Here is a 23,514-nt window from a genome sequence, read left to right on the forward strand (position 1 = left end):
CCCTGGACTCGCTTCAATTTATCCTCATCCTTTTTGTACTGGGGTGCCCAAAACTAGACACAGTACTCCAGATGTGGCCTTGCCAATGCTGAATAAAGAGGAAAAATCACTTCCCTTGAACAGCTGGCAACATGCCTATCAATGTAGCCCTGTATGCCGTTAGCCTTCTTGGCAACAATGGCACACTGCTGGCTCATATTTAGCTTATTGTCCACTGTAACCCCCAGATCCTTTTCTGCAGAGCTGCTGCCCAGCCAGTCAGCCCCCAGCCTGTACTGGTGCATGGGATTGTTCCATCCTAAGTGCAGAACTTTGCACGTATCTTTGTTGAACCTCATGAGATTCCTTTGTCCCATTCCTTCAATTTTTCTAGGTTGCTCTGAATCCTAGCCCTACCCTTCAGCATATTTAGGTCTTGTATCCTATTTGCAATCACCTATGTTTCTACTTTGTAAAATAATTTTTTGCCTCAAATAGTATGCTTTTTCAGCTTTTTAAAAATCATATTAGTACTGAAAAAAAGATACTAAGGTACTAACTTAGTGCTTTTATTGTAAACCCATATGTCTTGATATTGGTAGGTTTTGAGACCTTGTCCAGTAGGTTTTGTTTCCCATTTATGTGGGTCAGCCTGGTCTGAAACATTAGTTCAGATAAGATTATGGCCAATTAAAATGTAGCACTTAATTCCTGCTGTCCTAGCAGTTTTTATCAGACTGTCATCCAAGGGCAAAGAGTACTCAGGTGTCATGATGCCACATGCCATATAAACTGTCAGGTAGACAGGTTTTATGTTTTGTCTGTCTTGTACCCTGTCTTTAATTTGCAGCTATGCTGTATCTTGTCATTTCCATTTTGTGTTAAAAAGTCCTACTGAATTTTGTATGAAAAGCCTGGAATTCATGACAGTGATGAAATGAAACAGAAGTAAACTTAACATTTCGTGTGTCTTGTAAAAATGATTGTGTAGATTAAAATGAGGAGAAACAGACAGCATTAGGAGGTTATAAAAAGCAATGCTAGTATCTCAAATAGGATGGTCTGTGGTTTAGTTATGCTTCTAAGCAGCACTATTTGAAGGCTTTAAAGTTGTAATACTTTTTTTTAAAGCAGATAATTCACCAAAATGGTTTTCAAGAAGAAAAAAGAAATCCAGGTGGATGCACTTGTACTTGATCACAAGGAAGTTGAAAGACTTCAGTGTAAGTCTTGTTGTTCTTCTCCACATTTAACTTACATAGTTTTCTCTTTACAAAATTATTTGAATGGCTATTGAAATTGATTTTTAATGCTTTCTCTCTGAGAATATCAAGCTCAAAATTCACTACAAAAAGTTATTAGTCTTTAAACGACTCCTATTTCATTCTTAGTCTAGAGCAGTGGTTTTCAACCTCTGGTACCTTACGTACCCCCTGCTGATTGACAAGGCAAAAGTGAAACTGGAAGTCCCACCGTGGCTCTTCTGGTTGCACTGTCGCAAGCTGAGTCTCACCTTTTCCACTGTGGCCCGGGGCAAAACAGCCTGTGTGGGGCTTCTCTCCTTATCCCCCAGCACACTGATGCTGGGGAGTGAAAGCCCCAGCACACCAGACACTGCTAGAGGAGCAGCGCTGGAACTTCCAGCCCAAGCAGGCAAAGACCAAAACGTAGCACCCATGTACCTTTTGCCTGTGTCTCACGTACATGTACCACGGGGTTGAGAAACATGGGTCTAGAGCCTTGTGGCTGTTGGTCAGTAGTGTGATTGATGGTCCTAATTACAAATGGATCTTTCAGGAATGTGGTACAGATGCAAAGAGTTCCTAAGGAGAGAAACATTACTGAAAACTGACTTTTTAGCACCACAGTTAAAAACATGGGGATTACTGACCTGGGTCAGATCCAAGGTCCATCTCATCAAATATCACCATCTTTGAAGGGTTCCAGAACCAGATGCTTTCAAGTTCTGTAGAACTTCTTCCGTGAACAGATGCAGAATAATCTGCCCTCAACGTTGGGTTTTATTTTGATCTCAGATTAGCTTGAGCTCTGAGACCATGAGGTTTCATATCCCTTTCAATTTTTTAAAGTTCATTAGATAATTGGACCTCTTTTTTTACCTATGGAAGTGTCCAATCCTCCTTCAAAAGGCCTGGTTAAGTTTTTTGCTGTAGTGAGAAGTTTGGTTTTTGGAAGAATTTAAAATGGAGGATAAAAGCTCAAAGCTTTGCCTTTTTCTATTACTATTCTTTGACTTTTGGAAAGCAAACAATTTGATATTAATATATCCTTTTAGTTAAAAGCATAAGAAGAATATGTTCTCCTAAGAATTTTCTCCAAAGCCCCTAGGTATAACTTGATGCAATACAAGTTGGAAATAAGGAAGTTGGTAAAGTGTGTTCTTCTATATTTGACACTATGTCTTTGATCCAACAAAGAGGAGCATCCAGATGCATCAGTCTAAATGTAGAGTTTTCTTAGCAGTACCGAGGTACATATGACCCAGGGCAGTGATTCTCAACCAGAGTGATACGAGATCTTTTTAAGGGCGCTGTGGGATGCCTCTTAGGTCCCTGTCATACATTACATATATTACGCAATATACTGGTTAATTGCTCAGTAAATTTAGAGTGGCCACACATGCAAAGTAAATATCATACTATAAAAATGTACATCCAGCTATAAAAGGAGCCAACCAACTACAAATTTAGTGCTTGAAAATGAAAATGTTTAATAAGTTTATAACTTGTTTGTATTCAGCTTTAATTTGAACATGTGACAGGGCCCTCTTTATTAGCCTTGTTAGGTATGCAAACACCTATATGTGATTCGTAAGAGAAACTCAAAGATTTAAAATAGTGTTGAATCCCTAGGATGTAAAACGTTCAGGAACTTGTTGTGGTCTTTCTGAGTTTTTTGTAAAAGAATTGCTCTACCATTTTCCTATAGTCAAAAAATGAGTAAAAGCTGGAATTTTTTGAAGGGTGCCTTGAGTTTAGGCAGGGGGCACCTCGCCAGGGCAGCATGGAGCTTGCAGTGGCAAGGAGCTTTTCTGCCTGGCCCCATTCTGTCTTTTTGCACCAGGTCCTACCCACCGGGCTGGAAAGGCCCTGGAGGTTGGCAGCAGGGTGGGGAGCTCACACCCACCCCTCTCAGATCTGGGGAGCACGGGTCCCCCCTGCCTTTTTAGGAGTGCGTGCAGTGGCAGGGAGCCAGCTCCACCCTTCCCATCCTCCAGGCAAGCCCCGCGTGGCCCCGTCTTGCTCCCTGCTGGGGTCCTGCGGCCATGCAGTACAGCTTTGGGCCCCAAATCCCACTGATCATCTGACTGCGGAGTAAGCCCAGCCCCGTCCTGCCCAAGTCCCTCCCTATGGGGGCCTCAATTCCCGCCCCCCGTCAGACTTACCTGTGGGAGCTGCTCTCCAGGATGCCTGTCAGCCATGTACATGCACATGGCACTCCGTGCCTGACTTCCTTCCTTCTAGCCCTTTGCAGACTGGAACTCTGCAAAAGAGCAAAATCTTGCTGTTTCTTTGCTAAAATGAAAAAATGCATTTTTATTGGGTGAAAGGGAAAATCTGTGGAATTTCCCCCCCCCCCATTTTTCCCCTCATTTTTCCATGGGAAACGGAAAACCCATTTCCATCCTGCCACCGTCCCTCCCTTTCTTTCTCATTATTTGTTTTTCTGTTTGTGGCGAGGGGGAGCGGGCTTTAATTAGAGTACCTCCAAGAGCCACTCTAATTAAAGTTCCTGGAATATCACATGCATCAGCATCCCCGTGCACCCCCACCACTATTTTTCAGTGTGGGGACAGTGATACACGTGATGCTGGAATCTGCTGGAGCACAGTAATTACCACGCTCTGGCAGACTCGATTAATTGAGTCTACTCTGATGCACTGAAATTGCAGCACATTGGAGCAGCCTCGATGCATGTGTATAGGCACTTTGAGACGCTAGGAGCTCTAAAACAGGCTCTGATATGAGTTACTCTGCATATCTTTTTAAAATAAAACCTGAGAGAGAGCTTCTGGTTCCATTTGCTTTTCTTTTATGTGCTAGATTTTGTCAAGTTGAGTTTTTCTTTTTTGGTCAAGTTTGATAATTTTCTTATAAGGGTTACATAAACTTGAATTTCTTTATGTGCTTTCAGGATTACATCTTTATATCTTGTAAAATGCATTTGTTCAGATAAATTTTTAAATGGATGTAGATTATTTTACAGTATAATAATGGACTGCTGTTGGGTTAAATGTTTGTCCATTTTATTCAGTGCAGTTGCTTTTATACTAAAAAACTGGTTGCCTGTTAGTTAAGATCTGTATAGTCCACTGGACAGATTGTAGACTTTTACATGTTGGTGGTGTTAATGATGATTACGATGCAAGAAGATTTAGTTCAGGAAAATAAAGGATAAAACAATAGCTAGATGTTAAAAATATAAATGTTTGTATGTTTTTTTGTTCAGAGCTTTTCTTTAATTTTTTTAAGTCCTAATATAGAGATTTTATCTTTCTCAAATGAAACATAGCATTTGTAGATGCTGAAAAGCAAAATCTGGCTTCTCTACTGTTGCACTGTGTACAGTTGCCTGACGGCATCCAGCAAATCCAGTGTATCAAGCAGGTAAGACTTTATTGATTACTGGTAAATATGTTACTGACAGTATATGATGATATCTGGGCAGATTTTTCAGCTGCTTAATGACAAAACTGTTTTCAGTAAGTAACGTTTTATTATTGAGGCAAATTGATAAGAAATAAGTCATTTGCCAGATGCATTATAATTTGTTATACCTGGGCCCCTGGCCGATGTTATACTTAAGGTTAACCAGTTAATTAAGTCTTAAATAGTAACCTGGCCACACGTTCAGGCAGTTATTGATACTATAAAACAGATAATAAGTCACACAATCCACAAGACGGGTGCAATAATTTTGCAGCTGGTTTTCATCATGCTTTAAATTGAATATGTGGCAGGGTCACTCCTATATAACTTGATGCCAATTGCATGGCAGTATTCTGAAATGTGTCCCAATGCAGTCCTGGGGCTGGGATCCACAGTAAGTTGGCCCCAAGACAGCACCAAGATTGTGCAACTGGTTCTAGAAGGATCCAGGGCTGAGACTGATAGATAATCAGCTGCTTGATCCAAACCCTGGGACTGTGCTGGTCAACTGGGTACCTGGCTTTCTATTTGCCACTGCTGAGGGAGCCTGGGATCATGATCTTGGGTTCCCCTTGAATTGGCAAGCAGTAACGGCATAATTGGGGTCTAATTCCTGATCCCAGAATTGTGTCCTGCCGTACACGTGTGGTATGCCCGGCAGGAGGCACAGTTGTTGGAATGGTGTGCCATTAAGTGAATGTATGCCAGAGGCCTTGTTTTTCCTGATGCTGAGTACTCTTAGCCCTTGTTTATTTCAGAGAGAGCCCTGGGTTCACAGCACTTTTGGGAAACAGGTAATGCCATGTCTCTCCCAAAGAAAAGGAAAAGATGCAAATCAAAACATTTTTGAATTTTTAATGTTTGAAACTTGCAGGGTGGGGGAGGGAACAAGATGCGTACATATGATCTTTTTATTTTTATTTGATAACATTTTTTCATTAAAGAGAAGTTAATTGTTGTAATGTCTGAGGAGACAGTTTGTGTTTATTTAAATTTTGGTGTTCTGTTTTTTTGATTGCAGATTGTGCCTTTACTGAAGAAGATGGATGTAAACTCTTCATGTAATCCCATGGTTAAAAGCTGTTTGGATATTTTAGGAATAATTTATTTTTCACTGAGCACAAAAAATCCTTTGAAAAAGGTGTTGGCCAGGTAAATTGGAAAAACTAAAAACAGGTTTTCCTGTTTATCTAAAATTCTGATGTTACAGATTATTTCATGAATCTTTTGAGTATATTATTTCATCATAAGAACTGACATTCCTTTTTTAACAAGGATGTGTGTATTCGGTTTTGTTCCTTAAAATTAATTGGCTTCTATAGAAAAATTTCATTTCTACTGATAGTTAAAATATGATTTATTTTTTGAGCGTGTAATGTCTTTGATATGCAGTGGCACACAGGTCTATTTCGTGGTTTGAAGTGGTGGAAAGTGAATATAAAGAATTAATATAATTGATAGAACTTGCATATACATTAAGATAATTAAAATAAATGGAATTGAGTTAGATTATACAAAATATTTCCATGGTCAAAGACAAAACTTTATACCTAGATGGAATGCCAATATTCATACTATACTTAGGTGCCACTCTACAGGTATTATTGCATTAATTTTGGTAATTAATATAGCTTTAATGGGTTTGAGATCAGTTTACAACTGATTTAATTTCATGCACCCTATTGTTATCCCTCACATTACTGTGCTCAGATTCCTGCATGGAGCTATATACAATCCTGTTGATATTTGGGATTTGCAGAATTGGAAGTTAAGGGTGCTTGATTCCTGTCATGCTGGGATGTGTAGCCGGATCTGGGGCCACTTGGGGATCGAGGTACCAATTGGGGTCAGGAGGCGTGAGCAGAAGAATCCAGGTCAGGAAACCAAGTCATTCTGAGAATGGGGTCTAGGAATGAGCTGAGTTAGGAAGCCAGGAGGTCAAACAGGGAAGCAGAGTTGGAAAGCAAACCAAGTCAAGAAAAGTAGGACATTTATACACATACCTTTTAGTTCTCAGATGTGCTGGAGATCTGACTCTTCTGAGTAGACTTGATTAATTGAGTCTGCTTCACACGGGAGCTGACAATGCGTGGCGCTGCACCACTTGCAGTTGCATGAGTAGTAAAATGCGCATCAGCATGGAGAAAATGGTGGTGGTACACTTTTGACCTAAAACACATTTGAGCAGTTTTAGTTCAAAAGCACACCACTGCTGTGTTCCTCAACCACTTTCAAAAGCACCACCACTTGCAAAAGCGCCCAGTGCTGCAGCGTTTGCATATGTGCAAATGCCCTGAGAGATTGAGCAGAGAGCAAGCTGGAGGGAACAGCAAAGCAGTCTTAAGTCAGGTTGAAGCCTGTTGCCGGGACACAGCCTGTTCCTGTATAGGGGTTTATATGGGGGAAGTGGAGGGTTAGCTGACCCTGACCAGCCTCTCTGGTAACAGAGTGGGTAGATCTTGCTGGAGGCTTCAGGACAGCCCTGCCCAGTTTGAGTGGTCAGCTGTGGGGTGGCAGGCCTGGACAAGTGGCTGTGTTGGCCCCTGATTCAAGGCTGTAGCCTGACAATTGTTTAGTGAAATGTGCATTGATTGATCTAGGATCAAGGAAGCAGAGAAATGTAGCTGTGCATATCTTTTTTTAGCATCTGCAGTAACTCTAGATGCATGGGCCTGAAGTGTTATGCAGCCTGAGCTCTCATTGGTGTTAGTTAGGATTTACAAGGTGGGTCTTGTTTCTGGTTGAATGACAATGCTTGGCATATGGAATTGATGCAGCAGTGATCTAATGGAAAAAAGAAATGTAGATGAAGTCCTGGCTTCATTGAAATAAATGGAATTGCCATTAACTTAATTTGGGATTTCGCCTCCTAGATCCATGGTGGGGAAGGGACAAGAGTAATATTATGGAGCAAGAAGTTCAAGGATCCACTGGAAACAGCAGGCTCAGAAGTTTGTGTTGGAATATATGCATCAGAAATATCAAGAATTAAAAAATTAGGTTGTTTAAATGGCAAAGAATGTATAGATGGACACTACTTTTAGGGGACTGTTGTCTTGGGATATAGGCAGATGTGACAATTGTATTATTTGTCAAAGGATACTGGTACAAGCTGGATGCAGTGTTGTATCTGCATGATTGTGTAGTAATACAAGAGTAGTAAAATGGCTCCCTCATTAAGCCTGATTTTATTCACGGCCCATTGGGCTGATTTAAGCTAACTTATATTGCTGCAGTACCATGCAGATCTAAAATATGGAGTGTGAGAACAGTCCTGAGCAGCAGCATCTCCTCTTGCCTTGTTAAATCAGCCAAAATGTGCATTTAGTTTTGATCTCCCCTGGCTGATATTTACAATACTTCATGAGAATAGCAAAGTACTGCAGAGTGTTGATTTGGATTCATTTTAAAAGGATTGAAGAAAAACAAGTAAATGTGGTGGGGAAGTACCTTAGGTAAACAGGACTGGAGTTCACATAAACATGTGTTTTGCTTCCTTTACTTTTTATTTATTTACTTTCTTTTGAATTTGCTCATTAGATTAAAGGCTGTAGATCAGTGGCTGAACCTTGGCTTGGGACAACTCAGCTCCAGTCCAATATTGGGTGGAGAGCTTAGGCAGTGCGTTGGTAACAAATTTTTTTTTGCTTGTTCCCGTGTTAGGATCAGGTTGTAGAGGGGTGTGCCCAGGCTAGGAACCTGAAAGCTGCCATGTGCATGGAGAAGCAATGGCATTGGTGTTGCTCCCAGCTGCATAGCCCTGGTGCAGCTCCTCAGCACTGTGCTGTAGTGTTGACAAAGCCCCTGCAGCCCGACACTGCTAAAATGCCCCAGTCTGTGGGCTGGATGGAGTGGCTCCACCCCTAGATTGTCAAATTGAAAACATTTAATTTGTTTTCTAGAGACAAGCCACATTTTTAGTGGTTTTGTTTGAGTTTTAAAAACTGTTCCTTTCCATTTTGAGAACCTTTGGACCAAGTTTAACATAGGGGAAAAGAAATCTTGGCCAGCTGAAGCCAAGATTTGGGCTAGTAATGGGAAAGCTAGCAATCGTGCAGTGGAAATAGAATGTGTCATTGTGAATAAAATATTTTATTAGATTTAAATTAATAAAGTTAAGTAGGTCATTGTCATGGAGAGTAAATATTATGCAGTGCAGTGAATTCAGAATAAGGAAACAAGGGCAGGGCTTAATCTAGTGGGTGTGTGTTCTAGTGCAGCCTCATGGTATTTGACAAAACTATTTTTTTAAGGGCATATTACAGAACAGTCCGAAATAAGGTATTAAGGCTGGCAGGCACTAAATATTTTGGGTTTAATATCCTGGATCCCAGCATGTAATGTTAAAACTGTGCCAGGTTTTCCTCAACAATGCTGAGTGGCCGGTCTCAGGATGTTTAATTTATATATGTATGTATAAATTCATTTATTTTACTTTCCAAGAAGGTGATGGAAGTTTGACAATGCTGACCCTTTGATATGTTGAAACTTGGAATAATGGTTCCATGGACAGTTCTTATCCAATACAGTATTTTTCTAATTTGTTCTTTGGACATCATAGAGTAATTAATGACAAAAAGCTGTTTTTCCGGAGAAGTTAAAATGTTTCCTTATTTCTTTTTTCTGTTGCCCAATCATTGTTAAATTACAGCTTGTACACAAGTGAGCTCAAGTTCACAAAGGCCTTTGCTCTCTATGAGGTGCATATCTGCCATACCATATATCATTCTGTAGACATTGTTTTGTGGTTAATTGGTATTTTTTTGGGGAACACTTGCATGTGAAACAAAGACGAATATTCTTTCTTCTTTGTCGTTTACCTGTTGGGTAGTACTTCAGATGATTCCAGCAGATGATTCTACTTTTTTTGAGAAAAATCTGCTGTGTAAGGATGCTCCTTTATTTCCAAGAACAGTATTACAGAAAAGGCGCACATGATGTTAACAAGTGGCACTGAACAAATAAACCATGGTTTTGCACAATCCAAAAACATTCCCTGGAGACAAGCAAAAGAGTGGATTGTTGCACCCTTTGGGAACTGGACAGAGACTTGGAAACTGAGTTTGACCTAGTGGTGTATCCAAGAAGTTTTTCCCTCGTGGGAAGTAGGACACAGAGGCTGCTGATGGATGTGAAAAAAACCCAACAGTGCTTTCCTGGAAGAGGCAGTGCATTAGTACAACTTGGCTCCACAGCATCTGTATAGACTGGGCACTTCAGTGGGGCTTTTTTTGTGCTTTTATCTAATGGCTGATTCAATCGGCTATTAGATAAAAGTGCCAAAAATGTCCTGCTGAAGCACCGGATCTATACAGATGTTGGGTGAGCTGGGTCTAACTAATGTGATGCCTCTTCTGGGCATGCGCTGGGCTCAGTATGGGGGCATGCTGAGTTTAAAGTAAAGCGCTATTTAATTTTAATTTTTTTTTAACCTGTGAGCAGGAGATGTGATCAACCTTGTGTCAAGTTTATGGTCTGCAGAGCTGTGTCATGTGGCTTGCGGGGCAGGCAGGGGTGAGGCCCGTTATGGAAATCACGGGGCTCGGAGTCCTGTTGGCAGTGCATGTTGGGAGCAGGGGGTGAGTGATGGCTGCATTAACTCATGTTGTAGCCCCAGTGCTGCATCTAGCTGTGGCCCATGAGGAGCCCCTACAGTCTCAAACTGGCCCATGGGGCATGTGAGTTTGATATGCTAACTCAACTCCTTGGGAAGCTGTAGGAGAAGGGAATGACGTGTGGTATGGATATTTGAGTGGATGGTGAGTTTGCACATGCTCTAATAAGTTAAATCCTTTTGTGTCATGTGTTCAAAGACATTAATTTACAGTCTGTGTCCACAGTTAGTGAAGATGGGGATTGGAGAAGGGTAGGTCCTTAGCTAAGTGTCTGATTGCATCTGTCTTCAAAATACAAAAAGAAAAATGCCATGTGAAAGCTCCTTTACTGGAATACTATCACAATTGTGGATAGTGTGATAAGAGGATTAGTAGTCCTAGCCTTTTCTCTTTAATTTGCCTTATACTGAGAAAAGTGCTGGATCCAGATACCCTTCTTGCAGCCTGAAGTTTGCAGGCCTTTTGTTTTTGCCTCTGGGTGCATTTTATAACTGAGGCCTCATGTCAGAAGAAATGCAGTGCCGCCTTAAAGAGCTTAAGTAATTATGTTGAATTAAAAAAAAATACCTGGAAGAATATTCTGTGTTGTATAAAAATAGATGTAGAGAAACCTCCCTAGATAGTTCTTCAGCAGTCTGTAATTATCCAATTAATTAATATTGGAATTAAGCTCTGGAAATACAGTAATATTGTGGAATATGATAAAAGACCTGATTCCACAGTTCTTAATAGAGGAAATTCCTTCTTGCTCTCCAGAGTAAAGACTCGAAGGATCAGACACTCTAGAGTACATTTTATGAATGAAGCTTTTAAGACCAGTATGCTCTACGTTGTTTTCCTTGTTTGTTTTACTGTATAAGAGAGCTAAATTTGCTTAATATTTTGGATGAAGACACTAAAGGAAATGTTTGGAGGAGAAAGCCTAGCGGGTTTGGTTTCCTTTGAGGTTTTTCAAATGGCATACAACCAAAAACACTTTCACATCTTCTATTGTGTTTCACACTTGTGTATGATAAGTAACTATATAGAATACTTGCTCAGGGCAGACTTAGATGTTGAGCTATTCTTAGATGTACTTTAATGAAAGTAAGGGTATATGGTTGGCATCATATAATACATATATATGACCAGCATTCTGCTTAAGGAGATTATAGTTTATACTTGTGCAAGGGCCTGTCTTCATGGCTTTTGATTGCAGGATAAACAGTAAGTTTGTCACTAAACCAGCAATTTTGTTTGCAGCAATCTGATGATACTCTTTGTGTTGTAGTTCACTCAATGGCCTTCCTGAACCATTTATGACAGAAGCTGTGCAGAGTTTCATTTGCTGCCTTAAAAAAGAACTAGAAACTACAGACATATACTCATACAGAAAAGTTTTGGACAGTCTAGCTTCCTGTATGGAGAACTTCAGTCTAGGTATGTTTATAGTTTGAATTTAGTTGTGTTTTGAAGCTAACTGTTGCTTCTAAGAGTTTTGGTTTCACCTTTACCTTTTTTTCAGTCAGTTAATTAGGGATGACTTTCTCCTTCTCTTCTGATGTAGTGTCATTGAAATATGCTTTCTCTCCTCATAGGTAAAGCAGGAGTTAGCAGCTTATTCAAAGAAGGTATGGTCATGTTATTTATTTAGTAGACATAATAAAATTAATGTGTTTATATATCTTGGGAATAGCATAATGCAGGCATAAAGTGTTAAGAGTGTGGCAGATACGGTTTCAGTTTTAAGACTAGCTGAAAGCAGTGTGCATAAGCCTCGCTCTGACTGTTTTTGGAAAACTACAAGCCAACAGTGGCCACGTTTACACGAGATGCTGATTGCACAGTTATTACTGCTGAGTTATTTAGTACTTGCAGAACCAAGTACTAAATGATTGTAGTAACTGGCGTTACTGCACAGTAGCGTCCCTCCATGGTTACCGGGTGAAACTGACTGCACAGCAGCTCATTATTGTTGTGCGGTAGCTCGTTAGTATTGCGTAACAGTTAGTGCCCCACAACGCTATTGCGCAGTAAGGGTCTCATGTAGTTGCAACCAGTGAAAACAGTTTTTAAACAACTCTAGTTAGTTAACAGGTGTAGTGAGAATCATTTCTTTTAGGGTGTTTCTCTATGCTAATGTTTGACACAGTAGTTTCTCATGGTTTTCCTACCTGGGTGCATCTTCCATTTTTAGTCTTCTTTGGTGTGTTGCTGTTGCTGTTGAAACCTTTTTGAATCTTTATTTACTGTATTTACTTGAATCTGATTTGCCCCTGAATTTAAGATGACCCCACAATATTTTGTATATGGAATATTTATAAATTTGGTATAATTTTCCAGGTATAGAATCTAATTATTGGAAGGATCTCTTAAATTCATCTCCTTCCCACTGATGCAGCAGAGAAAGCAGTAGCTGGGGCATTAGGCGATTGGGGCGGGGGGGGGATCAGGTTTCTGCTTCTTCACCTCCTTCCTCTCCCTTCCCATCCTCCCCTTACTGTCAGATTGAGAAGTCTGAAAACCATCACCTGTGGTTAGCTTCAGTTCAGCTTCTTAGTGGAATTGGAGACCAGGGTATGTTAACTTGGCTTAGGGTGGCACTGCATATACTCAAGCTGGTACTGCATGTGCAAGCTCTGGAATTGGAAGCAGAATAGTTATGTTAGCAAGGCTACGCAAAGATTAAGTAGCTGTGCTTGGAGCAGGACTTACTAGCCCAAGCACAATCTCACACTGGCATCTCTAGAGCTAACTGTCGTAAAAACTCTTAATGGCACTGCTTTTTTCCAAATAGATATAGGTAAGCAAGCTAGTGTGTTACAGCTAGCTTGGGGTATGTCAGCGTGGTAGTGCACTATGCCATGTTAAACATCCTGCTAACATCTTGTTTGGCACTTATGGAGATGAAAGGTCAGTTTAAGGCCAGAAGGGTTGGAAGACCCAAGTTATTTCAGATTGTGTTTGGATGAGATGTTTTCTTCTGGCATGCTGCAGATTCCTTGGAAACATTTCTTTAATTTCTTTAACTAGCGCAGGGGTTACACAGACCTGGAAAATTCCACATTCCACATTACCTCCTTTTGACCTTTTTAAACACAGCTCTTATGAGACTGTTCTGAAGTTCAAACTTGATTGATTTGTTTTTGCTGGTAATGTTGCTTTAATTTGGCAGGTCATTTTTTGTAATGCAGGTATATTTGTAACCAATTTAAATTAAGCTTTCCTCTGTTTAAAAACAGAATGAAATGCTAATATTTTGTTCTTTAAACCATTTTTTGTTAATTGCTTTTGACAGTTCTTCAGTTTCTGCAGAAGTCTTTAATTGAAATTCAGGAAGAAAACAGGCAAGTGACATTAAATGTAAGATATATTTAACCATTTCAATTTCACTGTCTGTGAAAGACAGTTGGGTGCAAACATTTCTTTTAGTAACAGTACATGCATTAACAATGGAGAAGTCACAGTGATAAAGTTAATATGCATAGAACTATGCCTTTTTAATGAGTAATGAGTTTCTTATCCCATCATGCAGTATGCTGGACTTTAAAAAAGAGATGGAGGCAGATAACTTAAGACATATCAAAGTTGCTAATTTGAAGGAAAACTTTCTACATTGTAGATTATTAAATCATGGAATTGGGGTTGAACTTTATAGTACATAAGAATACTTGAATCAAGCTATACAGAGAATATACCTAGTAATTGCTTTCTGCTTTTCCTATGAGATCTTTTTTTAACTTAGTTTGATAGGTTTTTACACCAGGTTCATTCCTGTAGTATCTGGGTGCCTTCCAGTACTGCATTAAGCAACGTGACAAGAACACTGCGTACTCTTTCCCAGGAAGATGTTTTTCTATTTAATATAAGTATGACTATACAGTTGTTAGAGGAGGCAAGGTCATAGAAATGTACCCTGCACTTGGGGTAGCAACTACTGAACGTCCTGATAGTTCAGTACACCTTACTTGTGGGGTGTATGCCTGTATGTTTATTCCACAATGGGTGCATCTACACGTGCAGGTAGGACACAGAATAAACCCTGGTGCAGTTTGTACCAGAATTAATAGCTCCTGGGCCCAGTGTATATGCTTGTGCCCGGGACCACAGCAGTTTGAACTGGGGTGGAGCAGCCCTGGGCTGGCAGTAGGCTGAGCCCTGGGTTCCAGGTCATGACTTTGGGTGGCTTTGGGGCTGGCTGGGGCACAAGAATGCCCAAAGTTTGCTGTGTCGCTAGGTGGCAGGAGACAGTAGAATTTGTCCATTTGTTTTTGTTCAGTTTGTTAGCTCCTTTACATGGACTGTTTTTGAAACAGCTCCTTAATTTTACCCTAGTTAAGCATCCAGTAGATAGAAACCAGTAAATCAATTTTTACTGTGTTTGGTTCTAATTGAGATTGGCAAATCATGCTTTCCTGGGAGCATATAGAGACAGTATTTACATAGAATCATAGAAACATAGAATTGGAAGGGACCTGTAAGATCATCAAGTCCAGTCCCCTGCCATGGGCTGGAGGTTATTGGGCTCAGATGAGCTCAACAAGGTGCCTATCCAGCCTCATCTTGAATACCTCCAAGGGGGGTGATTTGCACCACCTTTGCCAGGAGTGTGTTCCAGATACTGGTGACCTTTACAGAGAAAAAGTTCTTTCTTACATCCAGCCTGAATTTATCCTCTATTGGCTTATGCCCATGGGGCCTCGTTCCTCCCTTGGGGTGCCTTCCTGAAGAGTTGTGCCCTTAGATCCTGGTGTTCACCTCTGACATACTTGTAGGCAGCTATCAAGTCACCTCTTAGCCTTCTCTTTCTCAGGCTGAACCAGCCCAGTTCCAAGAGTCTCTCCTCATAGGGCCTACCCTCCATGCCCTTGACCATGTGAGTGACCCTTCCTTGTACCCTCTCAAGCTTATTCATGTCCTTCTTGAAGTGCAGTGCCCAGAACTAGACACAGTACTCCAGCTGAGGCCTCACCAGTGCCAAATAGAAGTGAAGGAGCACCTTCCTGGATCTGTTGGCTATACATCGGCTGATGCACACCAGAGTTTTATTTGCCTTCCTGGCAACCTCATCACACTGCTGGCTCATATTCATCTTTCAGTCTGTCGTGACTGCCAGATCTCATTTAGATGTTGTGCCAGCCAATGGACCACCACCCATCGTGTAGTTGTGGTGAAGGTTCTTCCTACCCAGGTGAAGGACCTTGCACTTATCCCTGTTAAACGTCATCTGATTTCGTTCCAGTCTGTCCAGGTCGTCCTCGATCCTGACCCTATCCTACAATGTGTCTCCATTTTCCCACAGCTTGCTATCATCCGTAAACTTAATGGTTGCGCTCTCCACCCCATCGTCCAAGTCAATGAATGTATTGAAGAGCACAGGTCCAAGTACTGATCTCTGGGGGACACCACTGGAGACCGCCCTCCAGGATGAGGCCATCCCATCTCACCAGTTCACAGCTTATGATTGATGGCCTCCTTAATACATTTTTAAAAGATTTTACCTAGGACCGAGGTCAGACTGACCAGTCTGTAGTTTACAGGGTCATCCCTCTTCCCTTTCTTGAAGATGGGCACCACACTGGCCCTCTTCCAGTTGTCTGGCACCACTTACAAGTTCCACGACTCTGCAAACAGGTTGGCCAGTGGCGCTGCTATAAGCTCAGCCAGTTTTTTTGGGACTCTAGGGTGTAGGACTTTGGGCCCACCAGACTTGAAAACATCCAAGTGTTGCAGGAGATCCCTCACCTGTTCTGGACTGATTTTGTGTAGCCTGTTTTCCCCATGCTCCATGGGCCTCTGGCCAGGTGTACAGCCCTGGTTTGATGTCAGGAATACTGATGCAAAATATATATTTAGGAGTTCTGCTTTTTCACAGGCATCTGCCGTGGGCTGCCCCTGAGTATTCACTAGGGGGCCCACAGTAGAACATGATTATTTCTTGCTCCCTATGTATCTGAAGAAGGACTTTTTGTTGTCTTTTATTTTGGTTGCCAGCTTCATCTCCATGCCTGCATTAGCCTTTCTTGTCTCATATCGGCAGGGCCTGGAGATACAGGTGTAATCCTCTCTGGTTGCCGAGCCTTTTTTCCAGTGCTTGTATCTTTCTTTTTTCTTTTTCAGCAGCTCACTAATATCGCTTTTGAGCCAAATGGGTCTCTTGGCTCCTTTCCTGTTTTTCGTCCACATGGGAATGGCCTGTTTTTGAGCTTCCAGATTTGCTTCCTTAAGGAAGCACCACTGTCCCTGAACTCCCAAATCATCCAGTTTCTGGTTGCAGAGGGCCTCTTCAACTAGCCTCCTGAGTTTGCCAGAATCTGCCTTCTTGAAATCGAGGACTTCTGTTCTGTTGACTGATTTCCCAGTCTTACGGTGGATGGTGAACCTAACCAGGTTGTGATCACTGTCTCCCAGAGTATTACCAATCCTTAGGTTGCCTATGCTGTCCTCTCCTTTGGCCAGTACTAAATTCAGAGTAGCCTACCCCTAGTAGGCCCTTCCAGTACCTGTGTCAGAAACACGTAGTCTGTCATTGCGAAGAAATTGGCTGACCTGCTGAAGGCGGCTGAGTGATCCTCCCAACATATGTTAGGGTAGTTGAAGTCACCCAGGGCGATCATGTCTCTAGGTTAGTTGCCTTGGTTGGTTCTCTGGAGAATGCCTGATCGCTCTCCTCTTCTTGGGAGGGGGAGGCCTGTAGTAGACTCCCACCATCCAGTCTTCTTCTCCTGATCTGCCTTGTATCCTGACACAGAGGGTCTCAAGGGACCCTTCCCTGTTGTCAAATGTGACCTCTTTCATGTACAGGGCCATACTTCCTCCCTTCTTCCTTCTTGATGGGGGGGGCAGGGGAACAGAAAATGTAATTGATTTTTCTCTTTTTTTTCCTTCCCGTTTTCAGAAAGCTTAGTGGAAATCGTATTGCTCAGACGCAATTGATGCATGATTTATTGATGGCCATTAAAGTTTCAATGATGGTAGTCCAGAAAGTGCAAGAAAATATTCAGGAGAATCTGAAACCTGGGTCTTTTGTTTGTCAAAGTATGTGCAGTTTACTGAAGTGTTTCACAAACTGCTTAATGGATGGTAAGTAGCAACAGTATTCAAATTCCATAGACAAATTTTTGCTCAGTAAATACTGTTGTCTTAGTACCAAAATTAAAAGTTGTCTTCATTTTGGACTTTCTTTTAGTTTAAGGGCCTAGAAGTTGAGCCAGTAACATTGATGGTTAGTAGTATTGGGTCTTTCGAAAAATAGGATTTATAGTGCACCATTTTGGAGTCTGCATGACATACAGGAGGGCACCAAGAGAGATGAAGTATATCTGTAAAATAATGTATAGATGACATTGCTATAGCAATAGCTTCATCTTTTTAACAGATGGTCCTGGTGAATATTGTAAAATGTCTTTGTTTATGGAAGACTTGCAATGAAATATACATGCTTCTGAATAGCAGAATCCTATATCAGTGTTTAATAAATGAGCATGTTTGTTTTCTTTAGATATGTTGCTTTACTGTAAGGTTACAGTGTGAGCATAAATTGCTTTGGCTATACATTTCTACTGACAGTTTGCAAAGTCGCTTAATGACTGTAGTTGGTCTGTGAGAGAAGATTCAGGAACATAAGAAAATTAAGTTAATGAATAGTTGTAATGTGCAACTATAAATTGTTTAAAAATAAAATAAATGTGCCTACAGTTCTGATGAATAGTTTATGTCAAAAGAGCGAACATACAATGAAGAATGTGTTTTGTTTTTCTACCTCCCTCTGTTATTTTAGAAGAAGTATTGCAGACTGTTCAGACTACCTCTGGACTAGCTGTTGTTCTCTTTATTAAGATTCTGTTTGAACCAGTTGAAAAGCTACCTTCTTTGGTAAGTATATTTTCTTAAAATAAAAGGAGGAATTTTTTTATTACTGCCAGTTCTTGTGCACTTGGTAGTTCTTTTTTAATTGAATGGGAAAATTGGACCTTCAGCAGTTGGAGAACTTCCTACAATTCTGACTACACTTCCTGGGCCACATGTTTACTATTCACTTCCAACCTCTTTCGTCTTCAGGTGCCACCAGATCCTTCTCATCAGCTTCTTCTCTCTATTCATGCCCTGTCCCCCCTCTCCCTTGACTTTTCTTTCCATTTTGCTCATTTTTCCCCCCCTTTCTCCATCTGCACCTACCTGTAAAAAAAATATCATGGGATTAACAGAATTTTCCAGGCAGTGCATCTTTTCATTCTGTGTTCTGCACGCTGTCTCTTCCTTTCTTTCTCCCTTTTTTTTTTTTTAAAGATTGTAAACTGTTTGGGGCAGGGATCAATGTTACAGGCCTCAGCAAAACCAGTCTCTTTTTTTGGTTGGTTCTTATATACAAGAACAATAAATATACATTATAACAAAAACGGTCATCTAAGAGACTAGCATGGAAAGCCTGAACAGCCCCCAAATAGACACCATAAATTCTGGTTGACCTCTACCAGAAAATTTCTTGGTTACTTTTTGTGGAACACAATGCTTTCTACAGTGCTCATTAAGAAAATGAATGCATCATCTCTCTCCTTAATTCTGCATAGACTGGAGTGTCTATACTCTAGTTAGTCATGGTCCTGCCTTCCTTACCCTGCTCTGCCCTCCTGACATCCTTCAAGGAGATATAGTGCCTGTTTTAATTTTGTCGCATCATGATTTTGGCTAGCCCTTGTGGAAAGATGAAGATTTTTGTGTTCTTTTCACACTTGACACATTGAAATATTAGATACCTTCATCATATTAGGAAGAAAAAGAGCCAGTAACAAGTGTGTTGCAACTTTATCCTGCTTTTTGAAGTTTGCAGTAATCTAGCTGCTATTTTGCTGTTGCAGGTCAGTGATTTGCTCCTTCGCTCGGTGAAATGTGCGGATGTACCAGAGTGGTTTATGGACAGCTGTGGAATTCTGTGTACTGCAGAGGTTTCTGATTCAACTCTCCTCTTCCTTTGTCATGGAGCCTTGGCCATGCTTGAGTGGAAAAATAACAGCATGGGTCAAAATGGAGAGAAATTGCTCTTGGATATTGTGTTGGTTTTGTTATCTCTGAATTCACGGTAAGTCCATTGTAACAGGAAGTTTTGTTAACTCATTTTCTGACCTCTCTTTCTGCTGCTGAAACTTTATTTTGTACATTAAGAGTATGCTGCAGTCCTTGTTTTTTTCTTAAATTACAAATCATTGTGGTTCAGACTGGCCATTCTTCCTTTGCTTAATAACTGATTCTGAAAAATAAGGTTGATTTTGGAAAATCCAAGTTTCAGCGATGAGTTATGTTTAAAATACAAAGCCTACAAATATGTATATTTGGATGTGCAAAATATGTATAATTGCTGCCTTCTGATTACGGTGGGGCTAACTTTTTATAAGGAACTGTTTTACTGTCTGTGTGGTCACTATTTCAGTCCTTTTGAAATGTAGATTAAAATATATCCCACATCCATCTACAAACTTCTTACCTTAGAATGCAACTCATTTAGTGACATTAGATTCAGTGTGCGGAGAGGGGGGAGGTTAACATGTATACTGAGTTCAATTTTGATTTTTTTATATTACAGTGAAAAAAGTTTGGCTTTTAATTCTTTTAAGTCATTTTAGATTTTTAAAGCAATTATGTTAAAAAAAATTATAAAGTTGCTCAAATGTCAGCCAGTATTAAATCCTTATCAGTTTTGTAAAATGAAAAATTATATGGAATCTTTTAAAATAGTAATGTCTGTTAGATTACTTTCCAGTGTTCAGGGAATTCTAGCTGTGATAAGTTAGAAGATCAGGAGTATTAAGCAGAAAATATAGTTCTCATCCTGCTTCCAAGTTACACAAACTCAGACTCTCAGGTTTTCCTGTGTTGTCCAGTTAGTGGGAGGTGAAAGAGGTGTATTGTGAGGAATAACTAATGTTTTTGTAGTGTGTTAAAATGTTAAACTATGCAATGGGTGGATAATGATGATTTTTTTTTTTTTAATTTGTCTTTCCTTTTTAGGTTAAAAGAATCCAGTATGGCTATGTCCTTGTCAAGAATTTTAGCAATTTGGACTAGTTCAGCATTGGACGTCCTTGATTCAAGCTCCCAAAGTCTAAAATGCACTCTTACTGGAAGCTCAGACACAACTGGGAAACTGCTAGAGTATGTGTATGCACATTGGGAGCATCCTTTAGATGCTGTTAGACATCAGGCTAAACTGATCTTCAGGAATCTCCTCCAGATTCACCAAGCCACTGTTAAAGGATCTGTTGTAAAATCAGACCCATTCTTGTCAATGTTGACAGAGAACTTACTAAACCTCGAATGGCACGTGAAAGGGAAATATGCTTCCCTTGGCTGTCTCGTCGAGTGTGTGGGGATTGAAAATATCTTGACAGTGGACAGAACAATTCCAGTGCAGATTTTGGATGTCATGGGTGATCAGTCTCTAGCACCTTATGCAAGTGATCTTTTAGAAACCATGTTTTCACATCATAAGAATCATCTGACAGCTGTATTTCAAGAAAGCACCTGGATTGACCAGTGGCATGAGACATGGGTCTCCCCTCTTCTTCTAATATTGTGTGAAGGGAATCCTGACCAAACTACTTATGTCATTGATTATTATTTACCAAAGTTGCTAAAATGTAATCCAGGCAGTCTGAACTACATGATTAAAATTCTTCAGGCTTCTAGTGATGCTAATGTTGGTAAGAAAATAATCTTCATATTCTTGCCTTTGTACATTTTAGATACAGTTTCTGATTCATTTGTCTTGTATGAATGAGTGGGAAAGGCAGTGTGAGAAATTCTAGGTTCCTGATTTTTCTCGGCATTGTCAAGCAGAATTCAGTGGTGGCTGTCCTGTATATGTAAAGGCTCCTTTCCTTCATTTTCTCTTCATATGTTTAAAGTAATTATATCAAAGTAATATTTTAGCTTTTGTTGCATCCATTTTGAAATAATGCTTGCTTAATACTTTCCTTATTTATCAATTTGTAGGTATAACAATTGTATGAATGTCAGCGACAGTATTATCTATTTTGCAAATATTTCTTATTAGCACTTGTACCGTTAGTATACAAGAAATTAATTAACCTAAGTAGTTCAGTTTTCTTAAGCTAAATCATTTGGTTTTTGTTTGTGGGCCATAATTATAAGTTTATGATTCAGTTGTGATGCAGTAATTGTTAAGCAGTGTCTTGTGAATCACCACTGGCTTTTATAATCCTTTCTGGTGTTCTTGCAATGAAACATTTTGGGAATTGAACTGAGGATTGTAGTTGGATACGTGAGAGAATCTTTCTCTCAGAGGGTAGTTTCCACATGGGAAGGGGTAAGGACTTTTGTTCCAGCTGCATTTAAGTTTTTGTGTTGCAATGGGTAAAAACAAGTCCATTTACTCTTTTTTTTTTTTTTTTTTTATTAGGGTCTTGGAATACGAGAGGAGCTCTTGGAGCCTTGATGGCATGTCTAAGAACAGCTCGGGCTTATGGACACCTACAATTTGCAGATGTCATGAGGGATGGTCTTGTGTCTGTTGGATGTATCAAAAAAGGTTTAGTTCATCAACATGTTCAGGTAGGGGGACTGATCGCTGGTTACCTATACATGTGACTGATGCCTAATTAGCACGCATTGGAGCAGACTCAAATTAATTGAGCACGCATTGGAGCAGACTCAAATTAATTGAGCACGCATTGGAGCAGACTTGATTAATCGAGCACACGATTAATTGAGTCTGCTGGAGCATGCTAATTAGCATGCTCCACCAGTCTCTGTGTGTCACGTGTATTCAGTGTCCCCATTTTCCCCTGAGCACCACCAGGAGTGACCAGGAATAACGGTCACAAGCTGGCAGAGGGTAGGTTTAGGTTAGATATCAGGAGGCGCTACTTCACGGTCAGGGCGGCTAGGGTCTGGAATCAACTTCCAAGAGAAGTGGTGCAGGCTCCTACCCTGGGGGTTTTTAAGAGGAGGTTAGATGAACATTTTGCTGGGGTCGTTTGACCCCAGTACTCTTTCCTGCCATGGCAGGGGGTCAGACTAGATGATCTACTCGGGTCCCTTCCGACCCTAGAAACTATGAAACTATGCCCCTGCCGCCATTTTGAAGTGCAGGATGCTGAATACACATGATTTTGTGGGCACTTTTATTTGAGCTGCTCTCAGAGCTGTTCTAATTTAAGTGTCCACCCTAGAGCACATGTATAGATGCCCATTATGCTTAACTCCTCAAACACTGTTTTTAATATTCTTATGGAAGCTGATTATGGAAGTTAAATATCATGAAGTTGACAGTTCACTTCCAAATGTTTTTATAGGTTCGCATAGATGCCTTAGGTTTGCTTTGTGAAACCCATCGCAGTACAGAAATCGTGTCCATGGAAGAGATGCAGCTAGTACATTTTTTTATTATATATAATTTGAACAGTCAGTCTCCTGCAGTGAGGCACCAGATTTGTTCTCTACTGAAAAAGGTAATCTTCAAACATAAACAAAATGCAGTAAAATTTATGTATTTATTATTTCAGAAAATTAGCTTCCGAGCACGTTAATAATTTATTTTTTGCCATAGCACTAGGATTTTGCTTTACCATAGCACTAGGAAATTGTAGTTGTGGACCCTGTTGTGCTTAGGGCTGTGTAATATAGGAAGAAAAAGATCCTTGTTCTTAAGAGTTTATGATCCTAACTAGGAAGAGGTAACAGGTGGATAAAGGTAGACTAGCGTGCCTGGCTGCTGTTGAGCTTTTTCTTTTTTTTGTAGACATGGTTGCAAAGCATAATTTGACAGGTGGATGTTTATGGGGAAATGCCTCCTAACCCTGAAAGGCAGTTTGGAAGAGAATGCAAGAGTGCTTTGAAAATGTATCAAGTGGATGATTTGACATTACTGGCTGAAGACAGGAGTCACACTTTGAGAGTGAATAAAAGAGGATAGCTAATTCCTGACTAGAAGGTCTTGCCCCTCCACTCAGGGTCAGACTGATCGCCGTATTTGGGGTCAGTAAGGAATTTTACCCTATAGTCAGATGGACTATGGGGGTATTTGCCTTCCTCTATTGGTGGGCATTGCCCTGTATCCCAGATCTCATGAGCATATATTGCCAGTGTTTTGTTGAAGCAGGACATTGGCTGTCATGCTTCTTCAGCTTTACCTGTAGCAAGTTGGAGTGTTAGGTCTGTTTTGTCAGGATTGATGGTATAGATTATGGATTGTATTGTATGGTTTGGATAGGGATGGTCCTGCTTCAGGCAGGGGGTTGGACTGATGACTTCTG

The 23,514-nt window shown here is 40.5% G+C and overlaps 1 protein-coding gene across 5 annotated transcripts in view; it reads left to right on the forward strand.

Moving 5' to 3' along the window:
• THADA (THADA, armadillo repeat containing) overlaps positions 1 to 23,514 on the forward strand; it is a 291,659-nt gene that overhangs the window by 2,667 nt on the left and 265,478 nt on the right. For 4 of the 5 annotated variants that reach the window (XM_019549394.1, XM_019549397.1, XM_019549398.1 and 1 more), the window contains exons 3-14: positions 1,111 to 1,202; positions 4,513 to 4,607; positions 5,671 to 5,801; positions 11,535 to 11,683; positions 11,842 to 11,874; positions 13,542 to 13,590; positions 17,142 to 17,326; positions 18,024 to 18,118; positions 19,102 to 19,322; positions 20,249 to 20,940; positions 21,660 to 21,811; positions 22,555 to 22,710. In XM_019549394.1, coding sequence (XP_019404939.1) covers positions 1,127 to 1,202; positions 4,513 to 4,607; positions 5,671 to 5,801; positions 11,535 to 11,683; positions 11,842 to 11,874; positions 13,542 to 13,590; positions 17,142 to 17,326; positions 18,024 to 18,118; positions 19,102 to 19,322; positions 20,249 to 20,940; positions 21,660 to 21,811; positions 22,555 to 22,710 — 2,034 coding nt within the window. In that variant the 5' untranslated portion in view covers positions 1,111 to 1,126. The remainder of the gene's footprint in view (positions 1 to 1,110; positions 1,203 to 4,512; positions 4,608 to 5,670; positions 5,802 to 11,534; positions 11,684 to 11,841; positions 11,875 to 13,541; positions 13,591 to 17,141; positions 17,327 to 18,023; positions 18,119 to 19,101; positions 19,323 to 20,248; positions 20,941 to 21,659; positions 21,812 to 22,554; positions 22,711 to 23,514) is intronic. The other variant, XM_019549396.1, reaches the window with a different exon arrangement.

Source organism: Crocodylus porosus, unplaced genomic scaffold (genome assembly GCF_001723895.1).
Source record: "Crocodylus porosus isolate Cpor-Errol unplaced genomic scaffold, CroPor_comp1, whole genome shotgun sequence".
Classification (NCBI taxonomy): domain Eukaryota; kingdom Metazoa; phylum Chordata; order Crocodylia; family Crocodylidae; genus Crocodylus; species Crocodylus porosus.